Raw genomic sequence first — 16074 nt, 5'->3', positions numbered from 1 at the left:
GATTTCTTTAAACATTTATTCCAGAGGACCAATACCAGTGAAGTTTGTTACTCATTGCTATTTTATATATAAGGTTGAAATTTTTAAGTTTTGGAGAGTGTTGAACTCTTTTTACATATATAACTGCTTAAAAGCATTCTACTGTTAGGATAAATTGACATATCTTGCAAGCAGTCAATCTAGTTTAACAGCTGACATGAAAATCAATGAGTAGACAACAGATCATTATTGTAGCTGTCTTTGTGTGGTAACTTGAAAGAAAGTTATTCTAAATTTCTATTCTTATTCTAGTTATATTGTTGGTTCTTTCATGTAAATGCTAATTTGTTTTCTAATGTATAGCTTCAGATGTGATAAACATGCACATGAATGTCAGAGAAGATAAGACACTATAATACAAGGAAATGTTTATTTAATGAATAATCGATCATTTAACATACGTGTTTCAGTCCTTTTGTTCACTTTAGGGCCAAAGATAGGAGTACTTAAAATCTTTTTTTTTTTTTTAATATTTTATTTATTTATTCATGAGAGGTGCAGAGAGAGAGGCAGAGACACAAGCCCAGGGAGAAGCAGGCTCTATGCAGGGAGCCCGATGTGAGACCCGATCCTGGGACTCCAGTATCACACCCTGAGCCAAAGGCAGATGCTTAACCACTGAGCCACCCAGGTGTCCCAAGTACTGAAGATCCTGTACAAAAGAACATTTGAACAACTTAATCTAATTGTTATATATGCAAATATATACACACATATATAATTACCATATAATGTTATATATTGATAGTAGCAAGTCTGAAAAGGGACTTGGGAAATGGTATGGTGTTTGGGACACAGTGTATTCCATTTCCTTGAAGTGAGATTACATAGAGGGTCTCTAGTTAGGTTGGATGAATAGTAAATTTATTATTTTCTTCCTTTACCACATTACTAGCTCCACTAAAATCCTTGTAACTTTAGAAGGCACTAAAAGGAGTCTTTGTGTAACTTGGGCTGAACTTCACAACTCTGGTTGCCTTTTTTTTTTTTTTTTTTTCTTTTTAATAAACTTTACTTTTCCCCTGGTCACTTTGTAGCTCTTATGAGGTCATTGGCATAGAACTTATCTTAAGAATTTTAGAGTAAAGATCAAGAAATGTTATGCAGAAGCAATGGCCTAACTCTTATTAATTTTAGGAAGGAGACAGCTTGCTGAGGGAAGAGAATGCTGCTTGGAAGTCGGGTTCTAGTGCCATCTCTGTTTTGTGGACCTCAATTTTTTCATAAGACAAAGTGATTACATAGATAATCTTAGGGGTCCCTTACTATTCCAAAATTCTACATAGGTATATAATAGTTTAGCATGTTCTAACTGATTTAGATCAATTAAAAAACCTTGCTGACAAGAAATTTGTTAATCAAACTTTATTTGACCTGCTAAAATGCAAAGCTTTGTAATAGACTGATTCTATATCTGAGTGTTCTGATGGCATATACCCAAATATTTCAGTGTAAATCATCTAATTTTAGCAATGTATATAATAATAAACTTGGCTTTCTATTATTCCAAAAAAAAAAATGTTTTTAAAGACTATTTATTCATGAGAGACACACAGAGAGAGGCAGAGACACAGGCAGAGGGAGAAGTAGGCTCCATGCAGGAAACCCAACAAGGGACTCGATCCTAGGACTCTGTGATCACGCCCTGAGCCAAAGGCAGATGCTCAACCACTGAGCCACCCAAGCAACCCCCGCCCCTTTTTAAAGATTTTTCAAATATGCTTGAAGAATATTTTCCCACAATGGAAAATCTGTGAATTAGCATGGAAGCGAATTAGGTAAATACTACACATTTAATCGCAAAATAGTTAAATATTAAAAATTATATTTTATTATAAAAATTATACTAAGAAAACTTATTTCAGGTCCAGTGTAGTCAATTTGCAATTAAAAAAACAGTACTAAAGGGTTAAGAGTGGAAATTTCACTTTTTCTGGCTTACATTTAAACTTTTGAATTGCAGGTCATAATACAGTTAATGTTCTTATTTTTTAAAATAATCTTTTAACTTGGGATGCCTGGGTGGCTCAATGGTTTAGTGCCTGCCTTTGGCCCAGGGTGTGTTCCTGGAGTCCCAGGATCAAGTCCCATGTCGGGCTCCCAAGCCTGCTTCTCCCTCTGCTCATGTCTCTGCCTCTCTCTCTCCCTCTCTCTCTCTGCGTCTCTCATGAATAAATAAATAAAATCTTTAAAAAAAAAAAATCTTTTAACTTTACATTTGAGCAAGTGGGTTATTAAATTTGTATTTTGAATAAAAATAGTGAGGTACAGAATGAAGTAAGTATATGCTAGTGGTATAAATTGCCATCTGCTTTGGGTATACTGTAACTAGACCGTTGTGAAGAAAACAATTTACTTGGCCTCTGGGGAAAAAGGTGGGACTGTAGAAAGAATATGGAAGCACTTAGGTCTAAAGATGAGTTTAGGATTTCAAAGAATCTTTGACTAAAAAATCCAAGCTATATATTCTCTGCCTGGTCATCACCAAGTCCATCTACTGAGACATAGAATGTCCATTCATGTGAGCAACCTTCAGAGGCTAGATGAGGATGCTGTTTGTTTGTTTGTTTGTTTTTTTCCCATAAACGCATTTCTGGCTTTGCTTCTGGGCCTTTGGAACCAGGTATTGGCTTCATTGCAAAGCAGGTCAAAGTTTTTATCTGAAAGTATTAGTTTTCAGTACATGTTACTGAAATTAAATCAAACAAATTAAAACAAACATCAACAGCAGCAAATGATTTCTGAGTCTTATCTGTGAGTCAGTCTCTTTGATGGACTTGTAGCTAGTCTGTGTTAACACAATTTGGCAAACAGAGGAAATAGTTTGGCCTTTTAAATGAGCAACAGGATGAAATATCAGCAATACTAATGCACCGGGGACTTGCAGTAATTAGAAAATATAGTTCGGTTAATCTACTTCTCAGAGACATTCATTATTTGCTGTGATAAATTCCATTTAACTCCTAATCTGGCATTTGTCTTGTGTATGTGTGTTGTGTTTTAGCTGTAACAGTTGCTGTTTAAGATAATGCTTCTGTAGCTTTCTAAATAAAAAAGTTGAGAAAGCACTTGCCATTTTGCAAAACTCGTGCTATCTGAAGCCATCATAGGGATATTGTTTTTCAACACATAACATTGGATCTCTGAGCTCTAGAACTACCTTATAGGATGTCTTTTAAAATTTTTTATCTCTGAAGAAATGTAGTTTTTTATTCCTTCCCCAGCTCTATCTAGGAAGGGAGACTGTCAGAAAAGAAACTTTAAACCTGATTTGTTTTTTAAATATTTATTTATTTATGTATTCACGGTAGACACAGAGAGAGAAAGAGGCAGAGACACAGGAGGAGGAAGAAGCAGGCTCCATGCAGGGAGCCTGACGTGGGACTTGATCCCGGGACTCCAGGATCACGCCCCGGGCCAAAGGCGGCGCTAAACCACTGAGCCACCCAGGGTTCCTCTAAATCTGATTTTTAAAGAGATGAAGCAATATTGGCTTGGCGTGGCTTTTCTGCTACTCCACTCATATTTCATATGAACAAAAAAGTAAATGTTTAAATCTTTCCTTTCTACTTTGTTTAAAGCAGATCTGAACTTGCTGCTGGCAGAGTACTGTCCAATTCCAGAAAAAAAGTGAATGTATGAGTTTACATCATAAACTCATGTAATTTCGACTTTATATATATATGTATATGTATGGGTTTTTTTATTTATTTATTTATTTATTTATTTATTTATTTATTTATTTATTTATTTATAAGATTTTATTTATTTATGAGACAGAGAGGCAGAAGCAGGCTCCATGCAGGGAGCCTGACATGGAACTCGATCCTGGGTCTCCAGAATCATGCCCTGGGCCAAAGGCAGATGCTCAACTGCTGAGCCACCCGGGCTGCCCTGTTTTCTTTTTAGAGCCTGCATATTGGGGGGAAGGACAGAGGAAGAAGGAGAATCTTTTTTTTTTTTTTCTTTCATGAGAGACACAAAGAGAGAGAGAAGCAGAGACACAGGCAAAGGGAGAAGCAGGCTCCATGCAGGGAGCCCGACGTGGGACTCGATCCCGGGGCCCCCTGGTCACGCCCTGCTGAGCCACCCAGGCATCCCATGGAGAGAGACTCTGAAGCAGGTTCCACACCCAGCATGGAGCCCAACTTGGGGCTTGGTCTTAAGGTCCTGACTTAAAGACTAAAGACTCAAGACTTAACTGACTGAGCCACCAGGCACCCCACATATGTATGTTTTATATAACCAATATGATATGTCTTAGTACCTGAATCTGGGTATGTATCTCTATAAAAAGATTGTGTTAGAATCTTATAAAGAAGGTACCTGAGTAGCTCAGTTGGACAGTCTGCCTTTGGCTCAGATCATGATCCCAGGGTTCTGGGATCAAGTCCATCATTGGGCTCCCTGCTCAGTCTGCTTCTCGCTCTGCCCTCTCCCCAACTTGTGATCTCTCTCTCTCTCTCTCTCTCAAATAAATAAAATCTTAAAAAAAAAAATCTTGCAGAGTTATTTACCCCAACTTTCTAAGCCAGCCAGCACTGTCTAGAAAGTTGGGCAGAATTTCTAATTTCTAACTTTATAGCTAGTACTGTATGCAGTAAAGAAACTGATAGGTATCAATAAAAAGAAACTTTCCCAATACATTATCCCAGAAGAATTGTATCAAATTAATAACTTCCTTGAGATGGTGATGGTTGCCACTTTACAGTGGAATGCAGATGATAATTGTCTATCTTATGCTTTCTGGTTTTTTTTTTTTTAATTTTTATTTATTTATGATAGTCACAGAGAGAGAGAGAGAGAGGCAGAGACACAGGCAGAGGGAGAAGCAGGCTCCATGCACTGGGAGCCCGATGTGGGATTCGATCCCGGGTCTCTAGGATCGCGCCCTGGGCCAAAGGCAGGCGCCAAACCGCTGCGCCACCCAGGGATCCCTGCTTTCTGGTTTAAGGATTTAGTGATCATTTAGTAATAATAATAACATGAATAATAACATCTAACCTATTTTAAACACTTCATATGCATTGTGTTATTTAATGATCACAGCAGTCCTATTAACTACAGTTGTTTGTTTCCATTTTACACATGAGATTTTGAGAGGTTAAATACCTTGCCCAAGAACACAGGGTATGTGGAACAGTCAGAATTCAAACCCATCTGTTTGATCTTACTTATTTTGTTATAATAGTGATTGAATAAATGTAGTGGTTTTGTATACTTGGTAATTTTCAACTTTCTTTTTTTAAGATTTCATTTATTTATTTGAGAGAGAGAGCAGGAGCAGGGGGAGGGAGAAGGGCAGAGGGAGGAGAGGCAAGCCGACTCTTGGCTGAGCAGGGAGCCCAACAGGGATCTGGATCACAGGACCCGGAGATCGTGACCTGAGCCGAAGTCAGAAGCTCAACTTACTGAGCCACCCAGGCACCCCTCATTTTCAGCTTTCTTGAGTTGAGATCCTAACTCATGAATTTTCTTTCTTCCTCGTTTTTTTTTTTTTTTAAATTTTATTTATTCATTGATGAGAGACAGAAAGAGAGAGGGATGCAGAGACAGAGGGAGAAGCGTGCAAGAATCGATCCCAGGACCCTGGGATCATGACCTGAGCTGTAGGCAGACGCTTAACCGACTGAGCCACTCAGGCAGTCAGCTCACTCATTTTCTATCATCCTTATTTCCTAATATAAAGATTTTAAAACTATAAATTTTTCTGATATACTTTGCCTTTTTTTGGTGTTTCATTCCAAGTATTTTTAAATTTCTATTTAAAAACTTTTCTAGGGATCCCTGGGTGGCTTGGCGGTTTAGCGCCTACCTTTGGCCCAAGGCATGATCCTGGAGTCCTGAGATCGAATCCCACATCGGGCTTCCTGCATGGAGCCTGCTTCTCCCTCTGCCTGTGTCTCTGCCTCTCTCTCTCTGTGTCTCTCATGAATAAATAAGTAAAATCTTTAAAAAATAAAAATTTTTCTAAAAAATCAGATTATTTAGATACTTTTTTTTTGAAAAGTGTGTTTTTAAGGATGAATTTGCAGGTCCTTCTAGAGCTTTAAGAAAAATTATAGCTTACAAGAGGACAAAATTTGATAGTGTCTTTTCAGAGTATAAATTTACTATATTAAGCCAATAGTTTTCATCTGCCTCTGGCTTTCTTATAATGGTACACACTACCTAAAATTTGAGACTCTGTTGGCTGCTCTCTTGTTTAATCTTACTGCCTTTCATGCTGGTCTTCAGCTTTGTTAGACTGCTGATTTTTCTTTTCCTTCAGTTGTCAGAGTTTAAAACCTATAAATGATCTTCTGAGTCCATATAAGCAAAGCAGACACATTAGACTAATCTCATTTTATCTTTAGATCAACTGTCAGATCATGTACCCTTGTAGAGTTTACAAGAAAGCTGCTCTTTAGCTTATTATAGAATTATCTTGAATCTGTGCTATCCATTGTGGTAACCACGAAGCTACATGTGGTTGTGGGACACTTGAGATGTCATTAGTCTGAATTGAGATCGCATTGTTAATATTAGTTTCACTTGTTTTCTTACTTTAATGTGGCTAATAGAAATTTAAAAATTAGATATGTGTCTCACATTATAAATATTTTTTGCAGTTAACAGTGTTAGACAAAAATCATAATGTGCAAGTAAGAGACCACTTTCTCCTTAGCTTCTTCTGCACTAAAGTCTCTGGAGAGTAGGACCCAGATAATACCCCTTGGAATTCCAGGTTTCTGGCGCAAGGTTTGGGTTGAGCAGGAATAATGTTCATTCTTTCCAAAGAAAGTAACCAAAACTCAAGTCACCTATCAGAATATTCGACCATATTGATTCCACAGGTTGGCTAAATTTCTTTAAGAGTGCTTTAGATTTCATCCCAGTCATCCTTCTGTTCGTCAGACACAAAGGTTTATTATTAAATTAGGACCAATAAAACCTACTTTTAAAATCTTGTTTTGAAGAGAAAAAAAGAAAAGCTTGTTTCGTCTAAAGGACTCAGGGAGCCAGAGCAGATGGGATACGCTGCAAAAGTGGGTTCCTGTTTGGCGGGGGTAGAAATGACTACAGGGGAATGTCCTCCCCCATCTGCTTCCTGCTTCCCGAGCCCTTTGCACTTCTCAGTGGCGGGTACTGAAAGCATTTGCACGGGAGACCAGAGCTTTGTCATACTTTGATTTATTTCCCCCTGGTTGGATTATAGACTTCTGTTATTTTACCTTCACTTATGTTGTTAGACTGTGAGCGTCTTGAGGACAAAGAGCCACGCTTGTCTCTACAGGACCTGTGAGGTGTAGCAGCAGTATCAGCAAGGCTCAAATCATAGTTAACTAGTGTCTCTCTCTCAACTTTTTCCTGTTACGGCATGTGTAGAAAATTACAGCATTTGTACCGCAGCGGATTCTGGCTCCCCAGCACTTCTAGTCCATACACATTTTTAGTATGAATTAGGAGAAAAGTACCCCTTTCTCAAGTTACTGCATTGCCATCTGTTGGAAGATTACTGTAATAAAAAGGAGTTCTGTAATGAGGATGATGTAAGTGCTGCCTCCCTCCCGAGCTGTTCAGTGTACTCGGTAGCTCAGCTGGACGCTTGGCCGTGAGGCCACCCCAGGAGCCCAGCCGGCCACCCAGTGGGCCGAGAGAATCAATATTTGAGCAAACCTCAAGGCACGCAGTGTCTTAGGATCCTGGGTACTGTGCTAAGGACTGCAGCCTCACCGAACCCTTTGAGGTAGGGGTTCTCAGGCTGGCCCACGGTCCCGTGTCTATCAGGTGGCTGAGCTGGAATTTGAACGTAGGCTGGGAGATTCTCGAGCCTCGGCTCCTAAGCACAGTGATACCCTCCTCTTGCAAGCTGGGTTCAGCAGTTCCCAAGCCCTAGCCCTGTGTTCACCTCAGCCCACTGTAACCTGTTTTTAGAGCCCTGCCCTCGAGTTCTTTCAATGAATCTACAGTATAGTCTTTTTGGATTTTGAGAAAGGGATTTGTGCCGCCCTCTGCTGGTCCTTGTTTCTGTTGAACTAAGTGCCGTCCCTTCTTGGCGTCTCAGAATAACCTCTGGTCCTCTTACTGCCCTGGGGGCTTTGCGTCTTCATTTGCAGTATTCCTGTTCCTGTTCGTGGATCCATCTCACTTCTAGATTCCCTCCCTTTGTTAAGGCTCCTAGGATTTCATCTCGAGGACTCTCCTTACTTTTCTCTCTGCTCCTTCCGTTAATCCTACCTCTTTTTGAACCCTTAGTTGCTGCCCCCTCCAACATCACATCTGATTTTCTATCCAAATTATCTTGCTTACTATCTGATTTTAGAAGGTAAGTGCCTCAGGGCAGGGACTGCCTTGTTATGTTGTGAAGCAGGGTCTAAAGTGCTCCATAAATTAGCATCTGTGGAGACTTTTATACATACTAATTATTATTATTGAAATACAGAAGTGCTTTCTAAGCCGTAAGGAAACATCCTAAGATAACAGTCTAATTGCCTGTACATGTTTTTTAAAAAAGAAGAAAAAAAGTCTCTCTTCCTGCCTAAGAGAGCTATCAGATCTCATAACAGATCTCAGAACAGCAGCCCAAATCCCAGGACTCTTTCTGGTTATTGTTTCAGCATCTTTATATTTATTCAGAGAACCATGTTTGTAAGACAGCAAAATGAGGCCCTGTTGGCCATTTGAATCCATTTGGATCACTTATCCTGGTCGGAAAGGCAGGAATGGCCCTTTGGTTTGCTTTAGCCCAGAATCCTTTATTTCCTTAGTGACATTTATGGTTAGAGTCAATGGTACTCATTTCTCAGGGGGTTTAAAGTAAATTTCATTTATGTTATATTTATGTAGATGTTTACTGCCAGAATGATCAACATTTTTTATTAGCATTTTATGATACAAATGGAGCTTTTAAGACTTGTTGAATTTTAATGTGGCCACGTATGTTAGAAGGACTCATTTATAGAACTATTGATCTTTTCCAATGCTTGCTTTGAGAATGTACTGGAAGAGTGGCTGGTGAGACAGTTTTCTATCTGGATGTTTGTCTTTCTGAATAACTCACTTTGGAGATTTTGTTGGCCTGGTTTTCCTGAATGTGAGATTTAGTAAGTATATTTTAATTGACAATTTAGTGATGGTCCTTTTATTAAAGAAATGCTAGTTAGAGTAAACTGAAATGATGTTAAAATTATCAGTTGAAGTTACCTGTAAATGTTAAATAAAGAATAGTGGTGCTTTTTCAAAGAAAAGAAGCTTGTTTATCTCTCATGGCAGTGGCCATGCCTGATGAGAAGTATAGTATCAGGGCCTTATTGCATTGTTCAGATGTATATGGTTGTGACAGACACACTGCATATGTTTAAGATAGAATCATGGAGCCATGGGAATGTGTTTTATCCTTACCCATACATTTTACTTTCTATCTACCGCCCAAGACAGGTTTTTTTAGGCCAAATTGTACCTACTTACCTTTAGGCTTTTAGGTGGTAACTGTAGAGCAAGTTGAATTGGAAAACAAGCCCACCTCATCTTCAGAAGATTTAACTCACTTTGGGGACTAAGTTGTTTCCTTTTACAGGGTACAAAGTAGTATCTTGCTGCTTTAGAAGCAGTTAGACGCTTTATGCCTTAGAGATAAGGCTCGGGCATATCCCATCCCCTGGCCTGGTCCTGTTGAAAAGAGTTACAGGATTCCAGCTGCGTAAGAGCTGAGGGATCATCTGCTCTAGTGGTTCTTACCCTGGCATCACATTAGAGTATCCTGGGGAGCTTTTTTAAGAAGTTCCAGTGTTGGGGCTATACTCCCTGTTTACAGTTAGGAAACAGAGGAAGAAATTGGTTTGTATTTATATTGAGGAGAGACTAATGTCAGTTGTGACAAACCTGTAGCATCAGTCTGGTTATGTGGTAGGGGAACCCCCTCCCCAAGGCAGGACTTGCTCAGCTTATGTGTGGGGAAACGTTTTTCAGTTAAAGCCTTAATTATGTTTAGTAGACAGAATGGAGCAGCTAAGCTCCATTAAATTAAGCATTTATTAGTTTTCCAAACATGGACACTTTATAAACTTTTCAGATAAAGGGGCAGAGAGCAACAGCCGGTAGTCATTCTCTTTGTTATTACTGGGGGCAGAGGATCAGGAGGTACAAAGATTATCATTAACCTTTCCTTAGAAACAACAGTCTGAGGCCCTTTTATTAAGAGCTCAAAATACAGAGATTTAGCCTATTCCTTCAAGAACTTTGTATTTCTTAGGGAGATTGTGTGTGCACGTGTGTGTATGTCTGTGTTTAGAACCTCTTGAGGCTGATTTGTACTTTTGTTTTTTTCTAAATACGAAGTTTAAGAAGTATATCAATTATCATTTTACAAATATCCTTTTATGAGAAGGCAAGTCAAAATATATTTTATTTTTATTTTTTTAATTAATATTTTAATTTATTTCTGAGAGAGAAAGAATGAGGCAGAGACACAGGCAGAAGAAGCAGGCTCCATGCAGGGAGCCCGATGCGGGACTCGATCCTGGGACTCCAGGATCACACCCTGGGCTGAAGGCAGACACTCAACTGCTGAGCCACTCAGGTGTCTCCAAAATAAATTTTAATATGTATATGTGTTTACATGTACATTGTGTATATATTGTGCATGTATATAGAGAGATATATACTGATATTCATATGTACGTATATATATGAAAATAACATCGCACACACACATACATGGTAAATGAATATATACAGAGTGATGAGTTTAAAGTGTAGTATCTAAATGAGCAGCCCAGTCAAAAAGTGCTGCCTCACAGGAAATTGAGATTAATTGAAACAGTTGATGCAAAATGCTTATTAGCACAGTGGTTGGCACATACTTAATTGTCATTGATTCTCATTATGCACATGTTTATTATATCCCCACTAGTATAGGAATTTGGAGGAAAGAGAAGACTGGTTTAGATCAGGGAAGGAAGAAAACATAATTTAAGTAACACATATTGCATCTACTTTATTTAAAATATCTTTAGCCTAAGACTTGAATTGCTAATAGCAAATACTATGGAAGATACAATATAATATATATAAGTATGTATTAATGGTATGGTCTCTTTTGTTTCAGGAGCTTTACATTGCTGTAGGAATATCTGGAGCCATCCAACATTTAGCTGGGATGAAAGACAGCAAGGTAAGTATACAGTACTAATGATTCTAAAAGAAAAATTTTCCTATTTTAAAATTTTGGTTTTACTCAGTTTCCATATAGTTACGGTGTGTGTAGGTTCAACCATTCAGATTAACACAGATCTACGAGTAAAAAGTAATACAAGGTGCTGATCACTGCTTGAAGCTATACCACTGGTAGGAGAGGCAGTGCTGTGTCAGGGAAAGTAATGTGACCCCACCCAGCTCTGCCCCTAGCTTACCACATAATGCGTCTTGGCTGCACCTCAGTTCTTTATCTAACACAGGTATTCGTTGATGATGTTTAAGGTCCCTTTCAGCTCTGATTCTCTATAGTTAGAAAATTTAGGGTGAAGACAGCTTAATGAGGTTGTGACCATCTAATTAGTTTATAAAGTTTCTAATCCCTGACTCTGCTTCACCCTGGTCCCCTAAATGTCCCACGCTCATGGCGACAAAGCTCCTTTTCTCAGGTTGGTGACAAATATATTTGGGGTTGAGGCATCTTAATACCACAGTAATTGTTAACAATACAGTATATAGAGGAAGCATTCGAAGCTAACTTGCTGCTTTGGACTATATTGGGAAGCCCTGTGTAAGGATTCTGTGAGCATATATTTCAGAATATGAGACATTAATTCATGCATACCAATGCACAGTTTGAATTATGAACTTTAGTCTTTCATGAAGACAGAGATGCTTCTGACATTCCAGCTTTTTTATTCATTCAGATGGAAGTTTGATATAAAAGGTAATAAAAGTTTTAACAGGTTTAACTTCTAACTTGAAAAAATGCATTCACTACCTCCATGTAACCTCTAAATGAATTGGCCCAAAACGAGTCAGATTTCACAGTTGGATGGCAGGTTTCTTTACTGAGCTATGAAAACAAGCAGTGCCGATGGGGAAATGTTGCTGCATTAAAGGAAAAAAGAAAAAAAACACTCCAACACCAGCAACCTGAAGAAATATTTTTAGCTGGGCCAATTCAGACATATTGTAGAATTGTTTCTCTAAAATAAAAGATTCACGTCTGCCAAGAAGATCCTGGCAAAAATTGTGATGCCACAGCAACATGACTGGATTGAGGGACAGATGGACTAGCTAGGTAAAGCAAAAAGGGAACAGTTGAAGTCAGGAGACCAGTATTGGGGAGGAACAGTCTGTAAGAAAGTTGAGCCAAGGTGTCCTCTGTTTATGCAGTCAACAAATATTTATTAAGCACTTACTTTGTGCTAGATGCTGGGGTTGCTTAAATGAAAAAACTTAGCTCTTATCATCACTGCCTTGTGTGGGAGACACAACAGTCTCAGGTTATAATTTTGGTTAAGGTCTAAAATGAGATATTAGAGTAAGGGGTTTAAACTGATGATCATGGGACACCTGGGAGACTCAGTGGTTGAGTGTCTGCCTTCGGCCCAGAGCATGACCCCGGGGTCCTGTGATCAAGTCCCACGTCAGGCTCCCTGCATGGAGCCTGCTTCTCCCTCTGCCTGTGTCTCTGCCTCTCTCTCTCTCTTTCTCTTTCTCTCTCCCCGTGTGTGTCTCTCATGAATGAATAAATCTTAAAAAAAAAAAAAATCTGATGATCACATCACATACAACTTTTTTTTTTTTTTTTAAGATTTTATTTATTTATTCATAGACACACAGAGAGAGAGAGAGAGAGAGAGGCAGAGACACAGGCAGAAGGAGAAGTAGGCTCCATGCAGGGAGCCCAATGTGGGACTCGATCCCGGGTCTCCAGGATCACACCCCAGGCTGCAGGCGGCGCCAAACCGCTGCACCACCAGGGCTGCCCACAACTTAGTTTTAATTAACATCATCGTATAGTTTAAAGAGTATGAGATTTGGTTTATATCAAACAAGTCAATGTAATGAAAGTACTTTTTGAACTATATACATATTAATATCATTGAATACAATCTGTGCTGTAAAGGCTGTGTAAAGAAGGGACCGTGAATTTATAAGGGTATAGTAAGAGAGCTCTAGGATGCAAGCAAGATTTTATGATACTTTACAGTTAACAATTCAGGAATATTCTTTTAGTAATTTGAAAGACTGTAACCATCCCAAATCTTCTTACATACTTTAGTGGTTCCTTGTCCATAGTTGTGTGCTCTTGCTTTAAAAATAACTTTTATGGGCAGCCTGGGTGGCTCAGTCGTTTAGCGCCACCTTCAGCCCAGGGCGTGATCCTGGAGACCTGGGATCGAGTCCTGCATCAGGCTCCCTGCATGGAGCCTGCTTCTCCCTCTGCCTGGGTCTCTGCCTCTCTCTCTGTCTCTGTGTCTCTCATGAATAAATAAATCTTAAAAAAATAATAATAATAACTTTTATGTAGTGGGAACGAAAAAGCTTTCAGAAGATTAAACTGTCAGATATTTGACCAGGTGGCCTTCAGGAAAATCATCAACCACATTAATTAAATAATTCTCTGCTAGTTCCTGCAAAGGAGGCTTAAATATTCCCAGAAGAGAAACACCTCAATGCAAATCAAATGCCTGTGATTCGAAATGTTTGTGCTTGTGACTTTGGGTTTGAGGCTCATATTGAAACCATCATTTCTTGTCTCTGACCACACATCTTTTAATACATATGCCAAGGTTTGCTGGAATAGTAGTCATCTGGACTACACTATACTCCATTCTCAGATATTCTGGAATATTTTCATCTTTTTGAGAGACCCTAGGGGAGTTACACATATGTCATGTGGGCTATATGTTAAGTCAGACTGTATCAAAATTCTCTTAAAAATGTGTTCCAGTTGTTTTCATGTGTTAGGATAATAGGGAGAAACTTGACTTCTAGAGAAATGAATTATTATAATCTATTAAAATAACACCAAATAGAGTCAAATATTAGAGTCAAAACTTTAAATTTACTTTAATTGCAGTGGTGTTTGAAGCACCCATAGAGAGGATGCCTGAGTGGTACATTCGGTTAAGCATCTGACTCTTGGTTTTGGCTCAGGTAATGATCTCAGGGTTATAGGACTGAGCCCCACCCTGGGCTCTGTGTTCAGTGCAAAGTCTGCTTGAGACTTTCTTTGCCTCTCCCACTGCCCCTTCCCTCCACGTGTGTGCACACTCTCTCTCAAATAAATAAATAAAATCTTAAAAGCATCTATGGAAAATACCCAACTATTGTAATATATAAATAAATCTGTTACTAATAAAATAATAATTGGCAAATAGTTTAAGTTACAAAGGATATGAATTAGGGTATGGATTTGTTGCCTTTTTTCTAATTTAAAATATAACATTTAAAATCACAAGTTTTGGGGCAGCCCGGGTGGCTCAGTGGTTTAGCGCCACCTTTGGACCATGGTGTGATCCTGGAGACCCGGAATCGGGTCCCGCGTCAGGCTCCCTTCATGGAGCCTGTGTCTCTGCCTCTCTCTGTCTCTCATGAATAAATAAATAAAATCTTTTTAAAAATAAAATAAAATCACAAGTTTATATATTGTTAATAGGAGATAGGAAATATTAATAATTTTACAAATGAAATGAGCTGAAGATTGACTAATCATAGTAAATATCTCATGACGATTTAATAAAGTAGACATCTAACTATCTTATTAAATCACACCAAATATAAGTTGCTTAATTTTTCATCTCTGGGTTTTATTCAGTATATCTAAAATTTTTCAGTGAAACATGGAACTTTTCAATTACATGTTGTTTAAGTCAGATTATTGAGGTATAATTTACATACAGTAAAATTCAACATTTTTAGTGTATTCCTCTTAAAATTCTATGGTAAAATACACATAGCATAAAATTACTATCTTAACCTTTTTCAAGCGTAGAATTAAAAACTGTATGTACACTGTCAATGATATTAAATTCATTCGTAATGTTTTGTAACAATTTATTTTGGGAGCACCTGCGTAGCTCAGTCAGTTAAGCGTCTGCCCTCAGCTGAGGCCGTGATTGAGCCCCAGGTTGGGCTCCCTGCTCAGCAGTGAGCCTGCTTCTCTCACTCCCATTCCTTCTCCCTCTGCCCCTCCTCCCTGCTTATGTGCTTGCTTTCTCTCTCTTTCTCTCTCACTCAAATAAATAAGTAAAGTCTTTTAAAAAGTATCCTGTATATGAATCCTTTATCAGATGTATGATTTGCAAATATTTTTCCCATTCTTTGGGTTGCTCTTTTACTCTGTTGATAGTGTTTTATGATTCACATTTAAAAGTTTCTGTAAAGTTCAGTTTGTCCATTTTTTTCCATCATTGCCTATATGTTTGATGGAACATTCAAGAAGTCATAGCCAAAAAACATGTCATGCTGCTTTTTCTCTATGTTTTCTTCTAAGAGTTTTATAGTTTTAGGTCTTACGTTTAAATGTTTGATCCATTTTTTAAAAGATTTTATTTATTTATTTGAGAGAGACAGAGAAGAGCTGGGAGAGGGGCAAAAGGAGAGGGAGGAGCAGACTCTCCATTGAGCAGGGAGCCGCATGTGGGTTTGATCCCAGGACCCTGAGATCATGACCTGAGCTGAAGGCAGAAGCTTAACCAGCTGAGCCACCCAGGTGCCCCTCTTTGATCCATTTGAGTTACTTTTTGTTTATGATGTTAAGTAAGGGTCCAGCTTCATTCATTCATCCAGTATGTGAATGTGGATATCCAGTTTCCCCAGCACCATTTGTTGAAAAGGCTGTCCTTTTCCCATTAAATGGTCTTGATACTCTTGTCTAAAAGCATTTGACCATATATGTGAGGGTTTGTTTCTGGGCTCTCTGTTCTATCCCTCAGTCTTTATATCTGTCTTTATGCCAGTACCACACTGTTTTAATTACTGTCACTTGGTAGTAAGTTTTGAAAGTAGGAAGTGTGGGTCCCCCAGCTTTGTTTCTTTTCTAGATTGCTTGAGCTATTCAGAGTC

The 16074-nt window shown here is 38.6% G+C and overlaps 1 protein-coding gene across 2 annotated transcripts in view; it reads left to right on the top strand.

Moving 5' to 3' along the window:
• The window catches only part of ETFA (electron transfer flavoprotein subunit alpha), an 86202-nt gene that overhangs the window by 57807 nt on the left and 12321 nt on the right, over positions 1-16074 (top strand). For both annotated transcript variants that reach the window (XM_041742905.1, XM_041742904.1), the window contains exon 10: positions 11129-11194. In XM_041742905.1, the coding sequence (XP_041598839.1) occupies positions 11129-11194 (66 nt within the window). The remainder of the gene's footprint in view (positions 1-11128; positions 11195-16074) is intronic.

Source organism: Vulpes lagopus, chromosome 2 (assembly GCF_018345385.1).
Source record: "Vulpes lagopus strain Blue_001 chromosome 2, ASM1834538v1, whole genome shotgun sequence".
NCBI lineage: Eukaryota > Metazoa > Chordata > Mammalia > Carnivora > Canidae > Vulpes > Vulpes lagopus.
The sequence above is the reverse complement of the archived record's forward strand: the minus strand, read 5'-3'. Positions and strand labels throughout refer to the sequence as shown.